This window comes from Octopus bimaculoides, chromosome 21 (genome assembly GCF_046866305.1).
Source record: "Octopus bimaculoides isolate indiv1 chromosome 21, ASM4686630v1, whole genome shotgun sequence".
Classification (NCBI taxonomy): domain Eukaryota; kingdom Metazoa; phylum Mollusca; class Cephalopoda; order Octopoda; family Octopodidae; genus Octopus; species Octopus bimaculoides.
The window spans coordinates 292,460-311,696 of record NC_142948.1 but is presented as its reverse complement, the minus strand read 5'-3'; the positions used below and the strand labels follow the sequence as shown (position 1 = coordinate 311,696).

Genomic DNA, 19,237 nt, shown 5'->3' with positions numbered 1-19,237 from the left:
ATGTACATGCAAACATGCATGTGTGTGTATTGTACATGTTCTGTTTTGAGTTTTTTCTTTTCAATTTCATATCTTGTTTTGTACATTTCTTTAAAAGCAAACTCTTAAGACTTTAGCTGTTCCCTTACCATTGTTCTTGTTAATTGTCCCCTTATCTCATTAGTGGCCCTTTTACTTTGCTAGTTGACACACACCTGTCAAAGTGTTGTACTTTTTTGCAGGAGAAAAAAGAAGAGGTCAGTACTTCTTAGCATGAAAGTGTGCAAAACTTTACTTTCACTGATATTGCACATCTTCAAATGTTCTTGTCTTCAAAGTGTTCCGATACAGAGCATACCAGTTCTAAAGCTAAGGAATAGACCTAGCACTGCCTAGATTGACAACAGACATCAACTCAACCAGATGCTATTTCAGTTAAATTAGCCAATTAAAAATGCATAAAGAAAAACTGTTAAATTTCTAAATAGTTCTACTATGAAGTGTTTAAAAGTGTCATCATACATTTGTAATCTGATCACTGATGCAGTTTTACTGTATTAAGGTTTCAACTATGAGTGACACCTTTCGCTTCATATAAAACACTTACCTTATTTACAAATTATAGTAAAAATATGTGAAGATAATTAGAACAAAATAGAAATTCTACCTAGGGACATGTTTTGTAGGAAAGCCAAATTATTAGGTCTGTATTTAATGTCATGAGCCTTGATATTGCAATTGATTAAAATTACATCCATGGTGAGGAAAATGACTAATTAACCTAATGAATGACTCTTGCTAATAAATGCAGGGGAGACAACCGTGATATACTAAATTTTTAAAATTAATATACAAATGATCTAATAATGATAAAAATGATAATTATAAATCAATTATTAAAATAAAACAATTTCATTCTGCAATCAAGATGCATCTCATCTCATCACACTAGGAATATTTGTCCTCCACTAGCATTGCTGGAACCTCAGTTTTGTGATGTGTGTCTCTGCCAACAAATAATATCTGGTGTATTGTGGTGTCCAGTACAATATTAGTGGTCAGCAAAGCTGATTCTAAGTTGAGCAACAATTTTAGAGCTAGGTGGAATGTGTCCATAAATCTCCATTTTGGTCATGGGCTCAAGCCACGAGAAGTCTTGTGTACGATTTTATCACTTGTCTTACCAAGATTTTATCCTAAATCTCAGATTATAATTCTGCTTACCACTATGTTAGTAAGTTAGCTTGTGTGTTGGGTAGTTTTTTGCAACTTAATGTTTTGAGTTCAAATCCTGCCGAGGCCAGTGTTGCTTTCCATCTTTCTGGAGTTGATAAAATAAAGTACCAGTTGAGCAATGAGGTTGATGTAAATTATCGAACCCTCTCTACTGAAATTTGAGCAAAAATACTGGCCTTTGGGTGGTTTTCTGCTAGTTTATTTAGTTGGTAAATTAATGATAATCAGTGATCAATAATTGATTTGGTTATAATCTGTGGGTATTATCAATAATATACATCAACCAGAATATTTAATCTTATAATCTGAAGAAGTTCAGGGTGTTGGATGTGAGTATGAAGACACTGAGTCTTGAATACGTTAATTGGTTTGTCATAAATGATTTTATTGCTATGATAATGTCATTAATTAATTATAATAAAGATTATGATGATGATATCGACAATAATTCTTTAACTAAATATCACACCAATTCAGTATTGAAGCTGTTTCCTTGCCTAGAGGTTAATGAGGGACTAATATATATATATATATATATATATATATATATATTTCAATACGGAGCAAATAATTCACGACAAGAAACAATTCGTAAAAAAAGTCAGTGAAATAGGGGTTAGGGTTAGGGAGCAATGTGGGTCTGTCGATACATATTTTGATTAAGGGTTAGGGTTAGGGAACAATGTGGGTCTGTCGATATTTTGATTAAGGCTTTGCATAGTTTGAAGTAAATTCAGGAAGTAACAAACTTTTATTATTTTAATATATTTTTATATTTCTGAATATTGCCTTCATGTAGAATATATTCAAATCAGGATTCAAAGAACTTATGTTTAGCTAGTCTCATATTCTAGAAATACCTATGTTACATGGCTAGCAGTGTCATCTGTGTGTGTGTGTGTGTGTGTGTGTGTGTGTACCTGTCAGTCTACTTTTGCTGATAAATTCACTTATTTACAACATTAACATATTTAATGAAGTGAACCAAAAAGAATTTTTAACCATACAAATTGCTCCTGGAATGAGGAGGAAAGCCATTTGCAGCAATGACAGTTCTTGTTAAGAAAGGCAATGGAGAAAAATAGGAAATATAAATTGATTAAAAATGAAATAGAATTATGTAGTGGAGAAGTGAACTTGATCCTCAGTGATGTAGGATAACTTCAGGCATGTTTTGCTCTAATTAGACCTTATCAGCAAACTCTGCCTGATTCGAACTTATGAGATTCTAGACTTTGAGAGAATCAAGATTTTGTGTGAAAATAATTTTTTGATTTAGCTAATTAAAATGACATTAACAATGGTAATTTACACTTCTCTACAAATATACATTAATTAAAACTGTGATTTAAATACTTTAAACTTAATTTACTGTTAATTTTTCCCATATCTATATTTGACGTTCTCACACTGAACCTAACAATATTCTACAATAATAGATTGTGTTAAACTATTTCAAATTTATTCCATCTGGTATGCTCTCTCTCTCTCTTTTATTTTTACTTTACATTTTTCCATCTTTATATTATTTATATTATTTTTACCTAATTTGTTCTTTAATTACGAGTGCATGTTTTCACCCAAGTCCTCACTGTTTATAGGTTAAACATAAGTCTTTCTCTGCTTTCGTATCAGTATAGTCTGTGAAATTTGTTTGCCTGTAAATTGCTCAAGCTCTGCTTGGCACCAGTTGACTGCCATTGTTCAAAGGCTGCAGCACACCAGTTCACAGTAAACACCACATTCAGTTGTTTATGTTATTAGAATAATAACTAAAAATCTTCTATTTTTAATTTGTTTTTAATTATTTCCACATTGCTTTTCTTGTTGAAATCTGTCACTGAAACCACTTCAAATAGCCATGTTAGATAGACAGCAACACAGCAATTTTTAAAATATTTTATTTAATTCTAGCTACTTAAATAATATTTTTCTTTCCTTTTTCTTTCCTTTTTCTTTCTTTCTTTCTTTCTTTCTTCTTAATGCAGTAAATGTGCAATTAAAACAACACTTTCATTGCTTGTTAAAGTTGAGCTTCACATTTTGATGTGTAAATGTTGATTTTTTTTTTATTCCTTTGGTCTATTTTGATTTAAAATTTCCACCAATAATCAATCACGCTTTTTTGTTTGGTAATAACAACTTACCAAAAAGATTGTCTTTGTGTATCTTATTTTGTATTCACTTCAATGTTTCTTTACAATTATGTTTCATATGAATACAAAGGAAAGCTTTCATCTAATTATAACAATTTTGTGTGCATATGTGTGTTCATATATATACTTGTATGTATCTACATACCTGTCTCTTTATCTATTTCTTGTATATGTTTATGTGTGTATGTATATGAGTGCATACATATACATACTATGTGTATACACACACTCCATACATACATACTGATTCATTCATGTAAGTTTTTATAATAGAATATTTCAAATATGGCTATCTATCTTAATTAAAATATTGTATATCATATCTTTAGTGTTCAAAAAGTTTTCAATATTTAAATTTTAAAAGACTTAATCAGTATTTTGATAGTTTCGAGAATAGAATGATTATATTTCTTCCTTAAACATTAATATTTTAGATATATCTTCAGTGTGCCTAGAATCAATGTTAACTAATGGTAAAATCTGTAATAAAACTAAATAAACTGTAAGGGTCTGCAAGAGCAGTAATGGTGATCAAAGCCAAAATAGTGGATGTCAAAACCTTTGGTTTCTGTGAAAAAAATCTCTTGACAATGAGCCAAGTTACTGACATTCAGAAATCCTCTTGGATTTTGGAAATAATGTTTATTTGAATTTTGTTTCAAGCACACAATCATGTATGGAATAAATTTTGAAAATGACAAAATCTTTTTTAATTGCTGTTTTCAAGAATTTGCACACTTTATTTTCTTAAATATGTATTGTAACATTTTTATAGATTAAATATATCTATTATGATACATATTGATATATACTTCTCTAAGACTGTATATATATATATATATATATATATATATATATATATATATATATATATATATATATATATATATATATATATGTATATATATATGTATATATATAATATGGTCATTAACAGAAAAAACATGGGAATTCAATGATGTTCAAAATTTAACCAAATCTGTATTTTTTACTGATAATTTGAAAATGTATGCAATTTTGTAAATTAGAATGTGTGTTTGTGTGTGTGTAGGAAGAGGAAGGGATACATTTAATAATATTGTACACAAAGACAGACAGAGAGAAAGAGAGAGGAATAAGTGGATATGTTGTGATAGGATGGTTGAAATGGTAACTCATTGCAGATGGCTCCTGTTCAAGACCTGTAATTAAGACTGGTCTCTTACCAATGAGGTTAACACTAATTATTAATTTACATTCCATGGTTCAGTGGTTAACACATCAGATAACCATCAATGTATAGATTGAAATTTAAAGACCTATATATTCATATTATACATACATGCACACTTGCACAAATGTTAACCACAGATGAGAGAGAGTATGGGTGTATATGCATATATGTGTGAGTATGTGAGCTTGATGCAACCTTGTGGCTTGCTGGATCCTGTTAAACTGTTCAATCCATGGTAAATGGATATTAAATGATGATAAATATATGCATGTATACAAACATAGTATCACCTAACAGTCTGGATGTTTTGCGTTCTTGTCCCATTTTGTATTATATATATATATATATATATATATACCAAAACATACATACAACCATACATGAGATGTACTTGTGACACAAAATAAGTCGAATTTCATAAATGAAATATTAAATACACATTTTAGGTGCATTATATTTTATACACACAAGTTAAAGTGTGTTTGTATGTTAGTTCAAACTTTGGTTATTTCTTTTTACAAATGAATATTTTATTTCTTACTACACAAATTATTCCTCTGTCATATAAAAGTCTGTCTTTGAAATCTTCTGACTGGTTGTTCTTATTAGTCTACGATATTATCTAACATTCACTTGTATTTTCTATTGGAATTCTGAGTTTATATTCCTGATAAGTTGAATGAACTTAGGGCATAAGTTATAGAAAGTTGACTTCTATTTATATACAGTAATGAATATTCTGTAATATATACACATAACCACACAAACAATGAAGTACACATACCTATGGCTTTGTGCATTTGAATAATATAATCAGTAGTAAACATTTAAATTTGATGTTTTAAATATTTTCCTTATAATCATATTTAACTGCAACTAATTACCATTCATATTTGTTTTATTATTTTAACTTTTAATTTTTATTTCTTTATGATTTTCTTCTCCTTTTAAATTATTTCACATCTGGTGATAGTCTAGGCTCTTGCATGACAAGAGAACACTATGCATCTGGTGAAACTTCCTTGAAATCCCCAAGATAGAATTTGAGTATGTTTCAACAAGTCAATATTAGCTGAGGTATTTTTTTTTAATTTAAGATTAAGATATGACAGCAAATAGAATGGAGTTTCTATATAATACAGGGACGATAACACTTTGATCCCTTGAATACCTGTATCTATTCTAATACTGCCTCTGAGATACTGGAGGGCTTTGTTTCTTAATTTCCAAGTTTGGTGTTTTCCTCATGCTAATCATGAAATGGCTTATTGTTGAAGACATTAGCACAACATACAATATTTCCTCTAAACATCCCTCTTTTATGAGGATAAACTCTATATTTTGGTAGTACATGTCAGCTCCTTTCATTTTATGTTTGTCTGCACTATATTTTACATTAACAGTGTTACTGGTGCTGCTGTTGATTTTGTTAAATAATTTACAGAATTTAAGGCTGTTCATGAAATGTTTTGTAATACCAGTTTTTACAGCATTATTGTATGGTGGGTTGTTCCATATAACATTTCTCTTCTTAATGTTTTTATGGTTTGGTGAGTGCAACTGCAAGTGTTTGTTTCTTCTTGACATCAGCAACCTAGTAGTGCCTCCCTATCATACACTAAACCTTTGTTGAAGCTGAATTTATTAAAGTCCAATGCGTTTATCCTCTTGCAGATGTTTAGTGATAAATGCTTGATGACATTTAGATTGAATGTGGCTGTACAATAGGGGGCTATTTGATTTCTTGAAGGGTCACATAAATGCAGCACCCTCATTTTCCTTCAAAGTCACTTGCCTCTGACAGAGCATATGTGCAATGAACACTTTTTCCGTATTCTGTCATTGCAACTGCCTCCACATAAACCGATCTTCCCTGAAACCCATGCACAGACAATTAACTACTTGCTGAGAGAGATCAGTGGCTACATTTCACAACAAGAAACCCAATATTGGTGTTAACCCTCTGGACATTATTTCATTAGGTTCGGTTCTGATCTTGCAGAAGCCTCAGCTTTATCTCTTGGCACTTGGCTTCCTTTGATGTGATCCACTCCATTGTAAGCATTTTGTGTAAAGATAACTTCTTCCCCAAACTGCCTTGAAGAACAGTCATGACCTCTGGTTGCTCACCTAAACAAAACAGATTCTCATCTCTAACTGCTTCTGCTTCCCAGAACTAGCTAGACGTGTATTAATCCCTTCCAGGCTGACTTAGATGTCTCTCCCCATGTTGCAATCCTTTCCTTTATTGAACAGCCATATAATTATATGGCTTCAATCACAATTTTCTTACAGACATCAGTTTGGTGGACTATTATCAACCACTTCATTATTACCAGTTTTTGTAGTTCTTGTGTTTTGTAGTCACAGTTTAAGGCCATGCCTGAGCATGTTCTATAAATATTTATATCTATAAATATATTCTAGTCTACAGAATAGCATTGACTTTTACAGGGTTTTTTTCTTCCTTTTTCTTGTGTGAATGATCTCTGATGCATGGTTGGGAACCCAATTTGGTTTTTTATTGCTTTTTTTAATGTTTAATATAACTGATGAGTGAACTAAGCTGCTTGATCTTAATTTTGTAAAGGATTAGCATATTGAGAAAAAATAGACAGGAAAGATCTTGTGTGTGTGTGTTTGTGTGTCTGTGTGTGTGCTTGTGTGTGTGTGTGTGTGTGTGAATTTAACTGCTTGATTATTCTCCAATAGATTACAACTTTAACTTTCACCTTTTCTGGAACTTCATATAATGAACCAATTCCACAACTTCCTATATTCCTTTACATTTCATTTTAGGATCTAACATGAAGTAGTGGCTTTAAATCATTACCTGCAAAAGCAGGAATTAGTAAAAATGTTAGTTCCATTTGAAGGATACCTACTAAATATATACGGGATGTGTGTGTTTATACATAAATGTATGTATATGTACATATTTATATGTCTGTGTCAATGTGTACACACACACACACACACACACACACACACACACACACACACACACACACACGCACACACACACACATATAAGTATATGTAAGTATAAATGTTAGGTTTATGAGTGTGATCATAATCCAAAACCATTGAAAGTGCTTTGTTCTGGCTCAGAACAGATATGGGTTTAGGGTCAGTCTGAAGGTAACACTCTTCTTCTCAGTCTTGATCTGTGTTCATATACACGTATATAAACATATGTCTTTCTGTATATTTATGTTTAGATAGATTGATAGACAGACAGATAAATGTATACATATAACGTATGTATTTAGATATATATCGGTATAAATATCTAGTTATATTTGTGAATATATTATATTGTTTATATGTATATCTACTTGTATGTGTATATTTTAGGTATAAATATATACATACATACATATATATATATAAAATTATTTTTATATTATTACAATATTATAGTGTCATAACAACTAATTAATGTGTCTGATTGGATTCATGCCAATAACCTTCTAGAATTGGAGAGGTAAATAAATAACCATCATATATGGTTGAGTGGAAAAGTTTGGTTTGGTCTCTCTGCTGTTGGTGGCCTGAAAAAGTCTTCTGTTTTATGGGTCTCAGAGTGGTTGTAGAAATCCAGAATAACATTGATAGATAAAAGAATGCAGCCAAAAGAACTGGTTAATAGAACCAAACAAATGAGGTTGTCTCTTAAGGCTGACAGATTTGTGTTTTGGATTTGTCCCGTTGAGCCAATAACCTGAAGTTCACCATTCATCTGACAAAAGTCCACTCTACTTTTAGGTGATGTGGGGGTAAAGAGACAGGTGTAGGGAAAGATGCAGAATGGAGAGAGATGGAGGGAGTCTTTTTTTTTTCTGAAGATGTGGACATGTATTTGCATTAATGTGTGTAAGTGTGTATATATGTGTTGTGTGTGTGGTGGGGAGAATGTTAACTTCTCATTTATGGCAAGGGAAAAGCCAGCTGTTATACTTTTTGGGGTCTGTCTGACCAGCTGGTTAATATGAACTTGAGTTCATGAGGGCAGGAAGAAATAACTCCACTTTTAAAGCTCAGTAGGCCCTTGGGTAGAGAGTGTTCTTTAATATGATCTTTTGGTTTCTGTTAACAGTCAGCACATCTTACTGCTGCTGAAGTAAGGTTTGTGCATGTGCAGTCTTCACCTGATGTTATATTGTGCAGTATTTTCTGCCTATATTTCCATTCATGTCATGATATTGCATCTCTCTTGAATATGACACAAAGATTTGTGGGTGTCTAACTTGGACTTGAAGGAGCCTTCCATGGCACCTGTGTATTTTTGTACATTTGTCACTCTGTTGGGATTCTTTGAGACTGTTTCTGCTTCACATGTGATGGTTTCTGTGTTACATTAACCATTTAGTGGGCTTGTGGTGTTACATCTGAACGAACAGTTTATCTCTATGTTAGATTTGGGCTTATTTGCTAAAATTTTCTTTAAGCTAGGTGCACAGGTAAAAGAGATCCTCAAAGTATCTTATTGAAATTTTTCCTGTATGTATTTGTTGTGGAAAATACTTATCTGATAATCCAAGGAAGATCCTATCTACATCTTTTAACATTCAGGCAAAATGGGGATATAAACCAGATAGCCTTATGGTGGCAGTTTTTCATGTTGGGGTTTAGAGTTAGCTCTATTTATTTTATTTATCTTTTATTCTTATCATTAAACTAGTTAAATACATTCCTTATAAAATTTCTGCTCTTTCTTGGCCATTTTACAGTATTATTATGTAACACTGAAAGAAGTGTTTTAATTCAGTTCACTGTGCATTTTAATCACAAGTTATCTCTAAAATTGGTCGTTATAATGATTTAGATTAAATAATCTCTAATATAATAGATTTACCCACTTTTGATGTATCATTACAAAACTTTACATCTTTTTATATTCTGTAAGCAGAGTAGTTTCAGGTTCAAATATTAGTTGAGTGGAACAATTTGTTTGTACTAATTAGCTATTAATTAGTTATTAATTCATGACACATGAAGTTAGTTATTTTATTCCTATTTTCATATTTTGACTGGAAATGATTCTATATCTATTTTAGTGTGACTGTATGTATATATGTATGACCATATACATGAATATAATTATATATATCACTATGTAATTATATAAATGAATATGCGTGTGTGTGTGTATATATGCATGTATAGTTATATCGTTATATGCACATGGTTACTGATATATATATATATGTGTGTACATATATATGTATATAATGTATATATATATATATATATGTAATGTCTGTGTGTATATATATCTATATATACATATCTGTATGTGTATAAAAATATATATATATATATATATATATATATATATATATATATATACATACATATCTATAGGTGTATATATATATTATTATATATATATAAATATGTATATCCATATATATGTATAAGACCAATCTTTAGATTATAAAGTTATATGTATATTTATATAAGTACCTTGTACATTTTTTTGTTTATGTGTATATGTGAATATATATATTATATATACATGCACACACAGTCCATGGCCTTTGGAGAGTAATCTACAGCTGTGATGTCGAAGAGCTTTTCGTTTCTTGTTGAAATTTTGAATGTATCTGATTTGTTCAACTTTTCTGATTTCAAGTTGTTCTGGGAGGATGATATTAAGGAGTATCGTGATGACGATGATTATAAAGAATATCACGATGACGAAGAGTATCACGAGGATTATAAAGATTATCAGGAGTATCAAGAGGATTATAAAGATTATGATGAGGACTATAATCAGGTATGACTGAATACACTCCAATTACTCTGGCACACCTAAACTGCATCTGGAATTTAAGTTACACCAGTCTGCCTCCATCCTCTTCAACTCTATTATTATCCGAATTTATGCTGTCACAAGTTATCCATATTTATGCACCTACCTCATTTTAAATTGCTTGTGACCCAAGTAGTTGAAAACACTTTTTCTTCAACCAATTTTTGTCACCAGTGTAAGTGCATTGAAAACGTAGTCCATTTTATCATAAACCAGTCGAAAAATCTTTGTAGTCCTTGTCCTTTATTTCTCATTCATTGTAGGTTTGTTTTTGTTTGTTTTTTTTTGTTTTTTTCATCCATTTTGCAAGTATTGCAGTGATTTGTGCTAGTTTCCAAAATATAGTTTTTGTCCCTTTTGCTGTAGCTCTTACAATCAATGAGGAATTTTATCTTATTTTTTCTTCTTTTATTCTGCATGTTGTGGTGGAATTATTTTTCTATAGTTTTTATCATTTACTTATCTCTTCTAGCTAGACCAAATCAAGAAATATGTTCTAACCATATTGTTTTCGTAAAGTTTAGTTAAAGCTATCAACTTGTTAACATTTCAAATCTGGTTCTAAAAAGAAACTGATAATTAAAAACCCAACATGTTTTCATTAAACTTGTAATCTATTTTCTCTGTGTTTACAACCCTTTCTTATGTTGTGCACGGATCAACTATGCATGTTGCTTCATCATCATGGTAAGAAAAATCAACTCGTCATTCAAGTAAGCGAGTATATATATATATATATTTTTTTTTTTTTTTTCCCCCAGTGAATATTCTAATTAATAAATGCTCATTATGAGAACTCTTGATTACTTTTTGAATGTTTGAAGTCCATTTCCCTTTGAGCTTTTGTGCACATCGAACATTTTCTCAGCACATCAACTATTTTGGTCCGCCACTTCTACATTTGATTATAATCACTTTTAATAATATTGCTTACAAAATATTTCTATATTTATAAAGTCACATCACTTATTCAACTCTTCACATATACTCCACATATATTTACACGCATGTGTAGCTGGCTGGGTTCATATATATATATATATATATATATATATATATATATATATATATATACATATATATGCATACACACACATAGACATTTGTACACACACACACAAATATATACACACGTTCATCTACTTGTCTATAGTATAAGATATTTTTGTAATAAAATCAAATCACATCCTTATATCTGAATGTGTGTGTGTGTGTGAGTATGTGTGTGAGTGTGTGTGTGTGTGTGTGTGTGTGTGTGTGTGTGTATATATATATATACATATATATGAACACACACTCACACATAAATGCATATAGAGAGAAATATATAAATGCACACACGTTTAACCACTTGTTTGTAGGCACACACATGCCTATCAATTCCATCTTTGCAGAAAATTAAGAAGCATGACTCTGAAAGCACTTGACACAAATTTCCATTGATTTTATTTAATCTTCGCTTTTTAATTATCCATTCTATTTGTCTCTCATATATACATCAAAACTGCTGTTGATTCTAAAATGATCTGATTTCTTCTTTCTTATGTCTTCTAGGGATATTTCAAATTCTTCATAAGCCACAGATTCTTTATGTCCAATAACATGTCTCATAAACGTCACTGAAATTTGCCTTACAACACAAATTTTCCATTGGCCTTTACACATTTTTTAACAAACTTTTTATGCATTAAAAGCATGTTAATGCAGTAAAACATAAGGATTTAGCATGCTAAACTCTTCACACAAAAATTTCATTCTGGCATTTTTAGCTAAACACACACTTAAGATTTTATTCTAAATGCACTTTTCTTTTCAAAGAATTTTCTGCGACACTTTCTGCTTTTACATTCTTCCCATTGAGATTTCTTGTGTTTCTGAAATAAATTATAAATTCTTCACTTTATTTCTTCTCCAAATTATATAATAAACTTCTAAAACCTTTAATTAAACATTTCTTTCTTAAATACAAGGCCAAATGGAACATGTTCCAAACAATTTAGATCTTCAGTCATAGCAAAAATAATTCTACTAGTTAAGCTGCAGTCATCTTTATTTTTGAACTTCAAGCTTCAATTTTGTAATATTAAGAATTTCATATATTAAAAAGAATTGCTTCTTAATTTTTTATTTTAATTCGGCATTTTTCCCTTAGTTTCACATAGGATTTGTCTACTTTACATTCTAAATATATTTGTAGATCAATTTAATCACTGAGAAATTTTTTCTGATCTTTAGATTACGTGTCTAAGAATAAGTATTATAAATTTTGACTTTATTATTATTATTATTATTATTATTATTATCATTATTATTATTATTCTGCAATGATAATTGATAATTAATTATCCTTGCAGATTAACAGAAATGCCTTATTATATTTCTTTCGACTCTTTACATTTTGAGTTCAAATTCTGCCAATGTCAGTTTTGCCTTTCATCCATTCGAGAATAAAGGGAAGTACAAATCAAATTCTAGAATCGATTTGAGTAACCCCTAACTCCAGAATTGTTGGTCCTGTGCCTAAAATTAGAAACTGTTATTACTACTACTGCTACTACTTATTGTTGTTTTTCATTTTCAACGGCAAGCCCAGTATAGTGGAGGTAAGCTCTTGGTCATCTGAATTTCTAATTACACCTTTTGAGCCATTTTTTCTTTACACTGAGCAATTTTATTTAAATTAAGATAACTTTTTGTGTTTTAAGAATAATTTAAAGTATTTTTAATAATTTAAATAACTTATTAATAAATGATAAAAAAGTAAGAATTTAACATAATGCAATAAATATCAAAATGTTTATATATATTTACACTTAGAATATTTTATTTGTTGTTAAAATTCTTTTGCTTCAGAGAATTTAAAATAGCAAATATAAAGTAATCTGTTTTAATATAAGAGAGAGAAGAAATTATGCCTTATTTGGAATTGTGATATAATGTTCTTTATCAAATTAATTTTCATAACTATTGTACTTATTTCAGTAGATAATACACTAAACATTAACTTTTATTTATGACATGGAGTCAGCATCTAAACAATTTGTTCATTGAATATTTTCTACTTTCAAAGTTTATATTGTCTTAGTGATTCTGTCATCACTACTTTGGCATGCCTGGCAAAGTCTATGTTTTCCTAAGGAGTTCCAATAACATTGAAACATGTTTGGATTGTCTCCTATACTTACCAGTTCATTTCAAATGATAATAATCATTAACTATGGTGGTTCCTCACTGCACCATTATTTCTGGGCTTAATGCTTAATTAACACTTGACTGACCATATTTCTATTGAAATACAATCTCTAGATGTTTCTGTAATGTTGAAAAATAATCTAGAATTTGAATGGGTTTAAGAAAATAAACAACTTAATTGGCAGTGTTCCCTCCCCATCTCTAATTCTGCCTTTATCTTCCAATGGAGATAATTCTGATCTTATTGGATTTTCTACCATGGTTACTAAATTCCAGTGAATTTACATCCTGGTTGGGTAAAGGAAAAATCTCAGGTAGACTAACAGAAGTCAACTTTTATTCAAACTGAGTCCACAGATTCTGTATTATATTATTCTAAAAGACATTATTGCATACAGATATGGGTTAGTGACTATGTAGTTCACAATTACATACATCTGGGTTCAATTCCACTTTACAGTGGCCCCAGGTCAACCAAAGATTGTGAGTGAAATTTGGTTGATGGCAACTAGGCACAAGTTGTGTGTCAGTCATTGATGTAAACATTGGCAAAAGCTAGTGCTGTTTGGATGAAGTCCTTTCCAATATTTATTCTACACCAACTTATGTACATTCTCATTTACTACTGCCTCTAAAAATACAGTGAACGAATGATTGAATCCATTGGAAACCTCTAATTAACAACCTGTAATTCTTTTACTAATTTAATATACAAAATAAATAACAGGTGGGGTATTTAATTGTTTTAGGTATGTTAGAAAATTGCATTTGTTTTAAATTCAAGTTATATAATTTTATTATTCCACTTTACCGCAAAATACATTAAAACTCTCTCACTCTAAATATTTAGTTTGTAAAGTTTTCAATCATTGGAGTAATAATAATAGTAATAATGATTTTTTAAATAATATTCCTTGATAATTTGTTCAATTAAAATTGAGATAGACTGTCATTTTATGTATCAATTATTTAGATCTTAGATTAATTGTAAAATTAAAAAAGGATTCAATCCAAGAACTCATTTAGATTATGTAAAATGACAAAAATAAACAATAGAATTAGAGTGAAAAATATTTTGCCCATCTTCATCTAAAATCTATGCAAATGAAAATAAATTAGAAATGATTTTAAAAATTATTTTTATACCAACTAATTATCTCTTCTAATTTCAGCTTTATTAATATCCATTTTTTTTAATTACATCATTTTCTGTTGAAATATATTTTGTTTATAATGAACTTAGATTCGTGTAAATTTCACTTCATAATAAACTTGTTGCTATTTTATTCCTCTATAGTGTAATGCCAGTCTTTTCCCATATTAATTTAACTAATTAATTTTGTACATAATGAATGCACATTTTATTATTTCTATCATAATTACTATTTTGTTAATTATATAAATAGTTAGAATCTAGCCTGTTTTCCATAATGAATCATTTTAAAATAATCAAGACATAACCTTTAAACATTTTCCAAATAATTTTAGAATTTAAAAAAAGGATTTTGCTCATAGTTCAAATGTTATTGACTTAAAAAGATACCTCAGAATAAAGATTTTTCATTAATTAATCTACAAGACAATGTGTTTAACATATAACCAATAAATTGGTGAGAAAATTTCTTGCAATTTATTAGATATGAATAATTAAAGAACAAAGAAAATTTTTAGAATTTAGCTTTGTAATTACTTAATAATCTTTGGCTCATTCTATTAAGTATTTCAGCATGTACTATACTAATGTTTTCTGTGTAGCTGGTGTCCTCAAGTATTTTTCAGTACCTGTTAGAGTAGGCTGATGAGATTTAATAAAATTGAAACATGTCCTCTGTTAACAACAAACTGCCAAAAATCAGACTTCCTTCCTACTGCAATCATTTCTTTCTTCATCAAAATTAATCATCAACATAATGATTTTTCTCTTCATTAACAATTTAATTAATTAAAATTTGTCTCATTTTATAAACTAGGCTAGTAATTACTTTACAATTTATAACTATTTGATCTTTATAAACATTCTCAAAGTTTTCACTTTGATCATTTTTCCTTTAATTGAAATATTTAGGAAAAATTTCATTCAAAGGAAACTCTAATTCCACTGTTTATACTAGTTTATATCATATATATATATATATATATATATATATATATAAAACAATATGAAGAATAAGATTTATTTATGTAACATGTTTTCAAAGAATTACTTTTGATATTAATTAATCTTATTAGTAAATTGGCAGAATTAATAGAATGATGGACAGAATGTTTTGCTGTAATTATTTAGTTTCTAAGTTCAAACATCATCAAGTTAATTTTGTCCTTTATCCATCCAAGCTTGATGAAACAAACTACCAGTTATATAGTGGGGGATCAACCTAGCCTTCTTCAAACCTGTGTCTTTATGCCTAAGTGAGAAATGAATATATCAATCTTGATGGTGGATTGGCAGAAGAGTGATGGATGAAATGCCTTGTGGTATTCAGTTGCCTACCTAGAGGCTTTATGTTCATTTCTCACCAAGGTCACCTTTACCTTTTATACATCTACAGTAGATACTATAAGTACAGGTCATGTATAAGGGTCAGTCTAATTTTCTTATTTTTGTCCCCTTCATTTCAGGTCTTCTGATATCTATTTTTCTTGTTAATATGAAAATCCAACATTATTATGGTTTTACTCATCATCTTGATAATCCTCTCAATTTGTAACTCTAACATTGTTAACGCCAAAACTATGATTACTTTTTCCATTTCTTAATTGGAGGCAAACTTTCTAACTGTATTGTATGGATGTCGTTTGTACTTCTTGTGTTCCTTAATTAGATCGAGACTCAGGAGTTTGAACCCTGCACCAAGTATCATAAGATTCCAGTTCATTCTCCTTGCCTTAGATTAAATGGACAACAGTTTCGCTTTCAGCAGGTATGGATGTGACACAATTTCTTCAAGGAATTTCAGAATTTCATTTAGATTATTGTCCGTGACATTTCAATAAGAATGTTCTTTAATATTATCCTTTGTGTTCTGAGTTCAAATCCCATCCATGATGACAGGACTTTCCAAAGTCTTCATGCCTAGCCATAGAACTTTCCAAAGTCTACATCCTAAACATTAATGTTTCCAAACACTCCTCAACTCACAGACTAATATTTCCGAGAAACAGTAAAAACTTGCACATTATTGTATAGCAAAAGATTTGGACACCAAATCTGTAACTCATGCAGTAAGTTATAGATTTGTAGTTGAAATCCCATCAGTGACCCAGAATGCTAGAGATTTGTGGTTCAATCCTACTGCACTTTCCTCTCTCAAAATTGGTTCTTATAATGTCTAATATCATTTGTATTAATATCAGCAATTTTAATACGTAAATGTATTAGTTTGTTTTATTTGCACACACACACACACACACACACACACACACACACACAAGAAACTGATGCAGATTCCCCAAATCCAATCTATTGTGGCACAGTGAAGATTTGTAAAACATTCCAAAAATGTGAATAGATATACACACTTGGATGTATGCATCAACAATTCAAGCAACACATATTTATAAACACTAGGATCTCTCATAACTCAAAAAGTCTTCTAGCTTTGTTAGATACAAGCTTGAACTCTCTCCAGGAGAACCTACATAAAACTCAAAGAAAACTCATACATGCATATACTTAAATAAATGAGTGTGTATAGTATTTATATATATATATATATATATATATATATATATATATATATATATATATATATATATATATATATATCTTTGGGCTGCAAATTCATTTCACAATTTATATGGTTGTTCAATGAAACAAACTTGCAGCCTGTAAGATATTTATCCCTATAAAGTATGTATGTTTGTACATATATATTGGAATACATATGTGTAGCTGTTTGTGTGTACATTTAATATTAATGTATATATATTTTTGTGTGTATGTGTATATAAATGTTTGTATGTAATTTTATGCAATTTGTTTCCATGTTAATTGAAGTGTTATAATTAGGTAGAAAAACAGTAGGATTCTACTTTGATTTAAAAAACTCAGAATCCAACTTTAATTAACACATATAGGATCCTACCTTAATTAACAGCCATAAGATTTGGCATTAATTGATGTGTTTGTCTTGATTTGAGAGTTTTATAGTTTATGATTCTAAAACAGCACATTATATCAGGAAGTAAAGATGGAAACTGAAAACCGTCTTGGAAATATCAGGTGAGACTTGAGGTTCTCACTTTTAATGTTGACATTTCTTTCTTCTCTAAGTTTACAGTATAGAATACTTATTCAAGACATTCTTTCAGTTTTAAAAGACTGTAAACATACAGTTTGAAGGACTGAGTCATTCTAGGAGAGAGAGAGGGAGGAGGGATATTTTTTATTATGGTGATTGTTTCTGTTGCAATTGTGAATTGCTGAAGTACAACTCTATACAAATAGGTTTTGAGCTGCTTATGATTTTAGCTACTCTTGATATATGAAGAATAAAGGAAACCTGTGATAAAATTGTTGATATCAGAAAACCTTTGATGAAATATTTAGCTCAGTTCAAAGAATGCCAAAGGATTGAGTTACAGAGCCAACTAATTCATGTGAAAATGTTTAAAATGTTAAGCCATTTCTTTTTTACATAATATCAAGATTGATGAATCGGAAATCAATGTAGATGAAATTTTAGAAGTGGTTAACCTTGCTAACAGCAATACACTTACTTGTGATGGCAATATTTTTTCTAAAGAGCAATATCTTTGATAATGCAAGGATTTGAACTCATAACATGTGGGTCAATACCAGCTAAATTACTCACCAATGTACTCATACATATTGATCTTTTATTAAAACAAATTTAAGTATGCTATACATTATTCTAAAGTTAAACAGCAATTCATTTATTCACATCAAATATAGCTTACACTCTTCTGCTTAATATGAAATTTGATTTGTTTTCATTACCTTTAGCTTTTAGTTATATATATATCTATAATTTACACAATTTCATTTTTATTTGTGTGTGTATATATATATATACATACATACACACAAACACACACATGTATACTTACACAGTTATTGAAATATTTCATGTAAACTCACAAACTCATTGAAGCATAAATACATATTCATATGATTTTGATCTTTATTATTTTTGTAAGGCTTGTAACACAAAAACAGATATTTCAAATGTTGAATACATAAATATTAAAACCATGATAGAAATTTTTTAAATGTTTCTTCATATTCCAAGTAAACTCCACTGGTCACATTCTTTCCTTTTAAATTCAATAACATTCAGTGACATAAATGTATAGTTTGTCAATGTTGCTAGGTTTATATACACATAACAGTTGTGTATAATACATATAGTACGTTTGATACACAGACATTTCCTAGAGATTGTTGTCTATTATAGGTTACATTGTTTGTCATTAGTACCTGGGAACAGCGTTGTTGAAAATCCCCAGGCCAGCTCTGCATTAAGCCACAGACATGTTAGACAAAGGTAGTTAATTTAATGAAAGCTCTGGCTATTGTTTCTGTTAACTGTGAAATCTGTTGTTCTTGGATTTGTCCTCATTCTGAAGCAGAGAAAAAGTTTACTGCATGACAGCTGGAGTAATGAATGACAATTATAGTTA

At 29.8% G+C, this 19,237-nt stretch overlaps 1 protein-coding gene across 50 annotated transcripts in view; it reads left to right on the top strand.

The window, feature by feature from the left end:
• LOC106879088 (voltage-dependent calcium channel type A subunit alpha-1) overlaps positions 1 to 19,237 on the top strand; it is a 676,127-nt gene that overhangs the window by 606,796 nt on the left and 50,094 nt on the right. For 41 of the 50 annotated variants that reach the window (XM_089338755.1, XM_089338752.1, XM_089338751.1 and 38 more), the window contains one exon: positions 10,223 to 10,366. The exons of 8 other annotated variants lie outside the window; for them this stretch is intronic. In XM_089338755.1, the coding sequence (XP_089194881.1) occupies positions 10,223 to 10,366 (144 nt within the window). Of the gene's footprint in view, positions 1 to 10,222; positions 10,367 to 16,416; positions 16,516 to 19,237 lie in introns of all 50 variants that reach the window. One more of the 50 variants, XM_089338770.1, reaches the window with a different exon arrangement.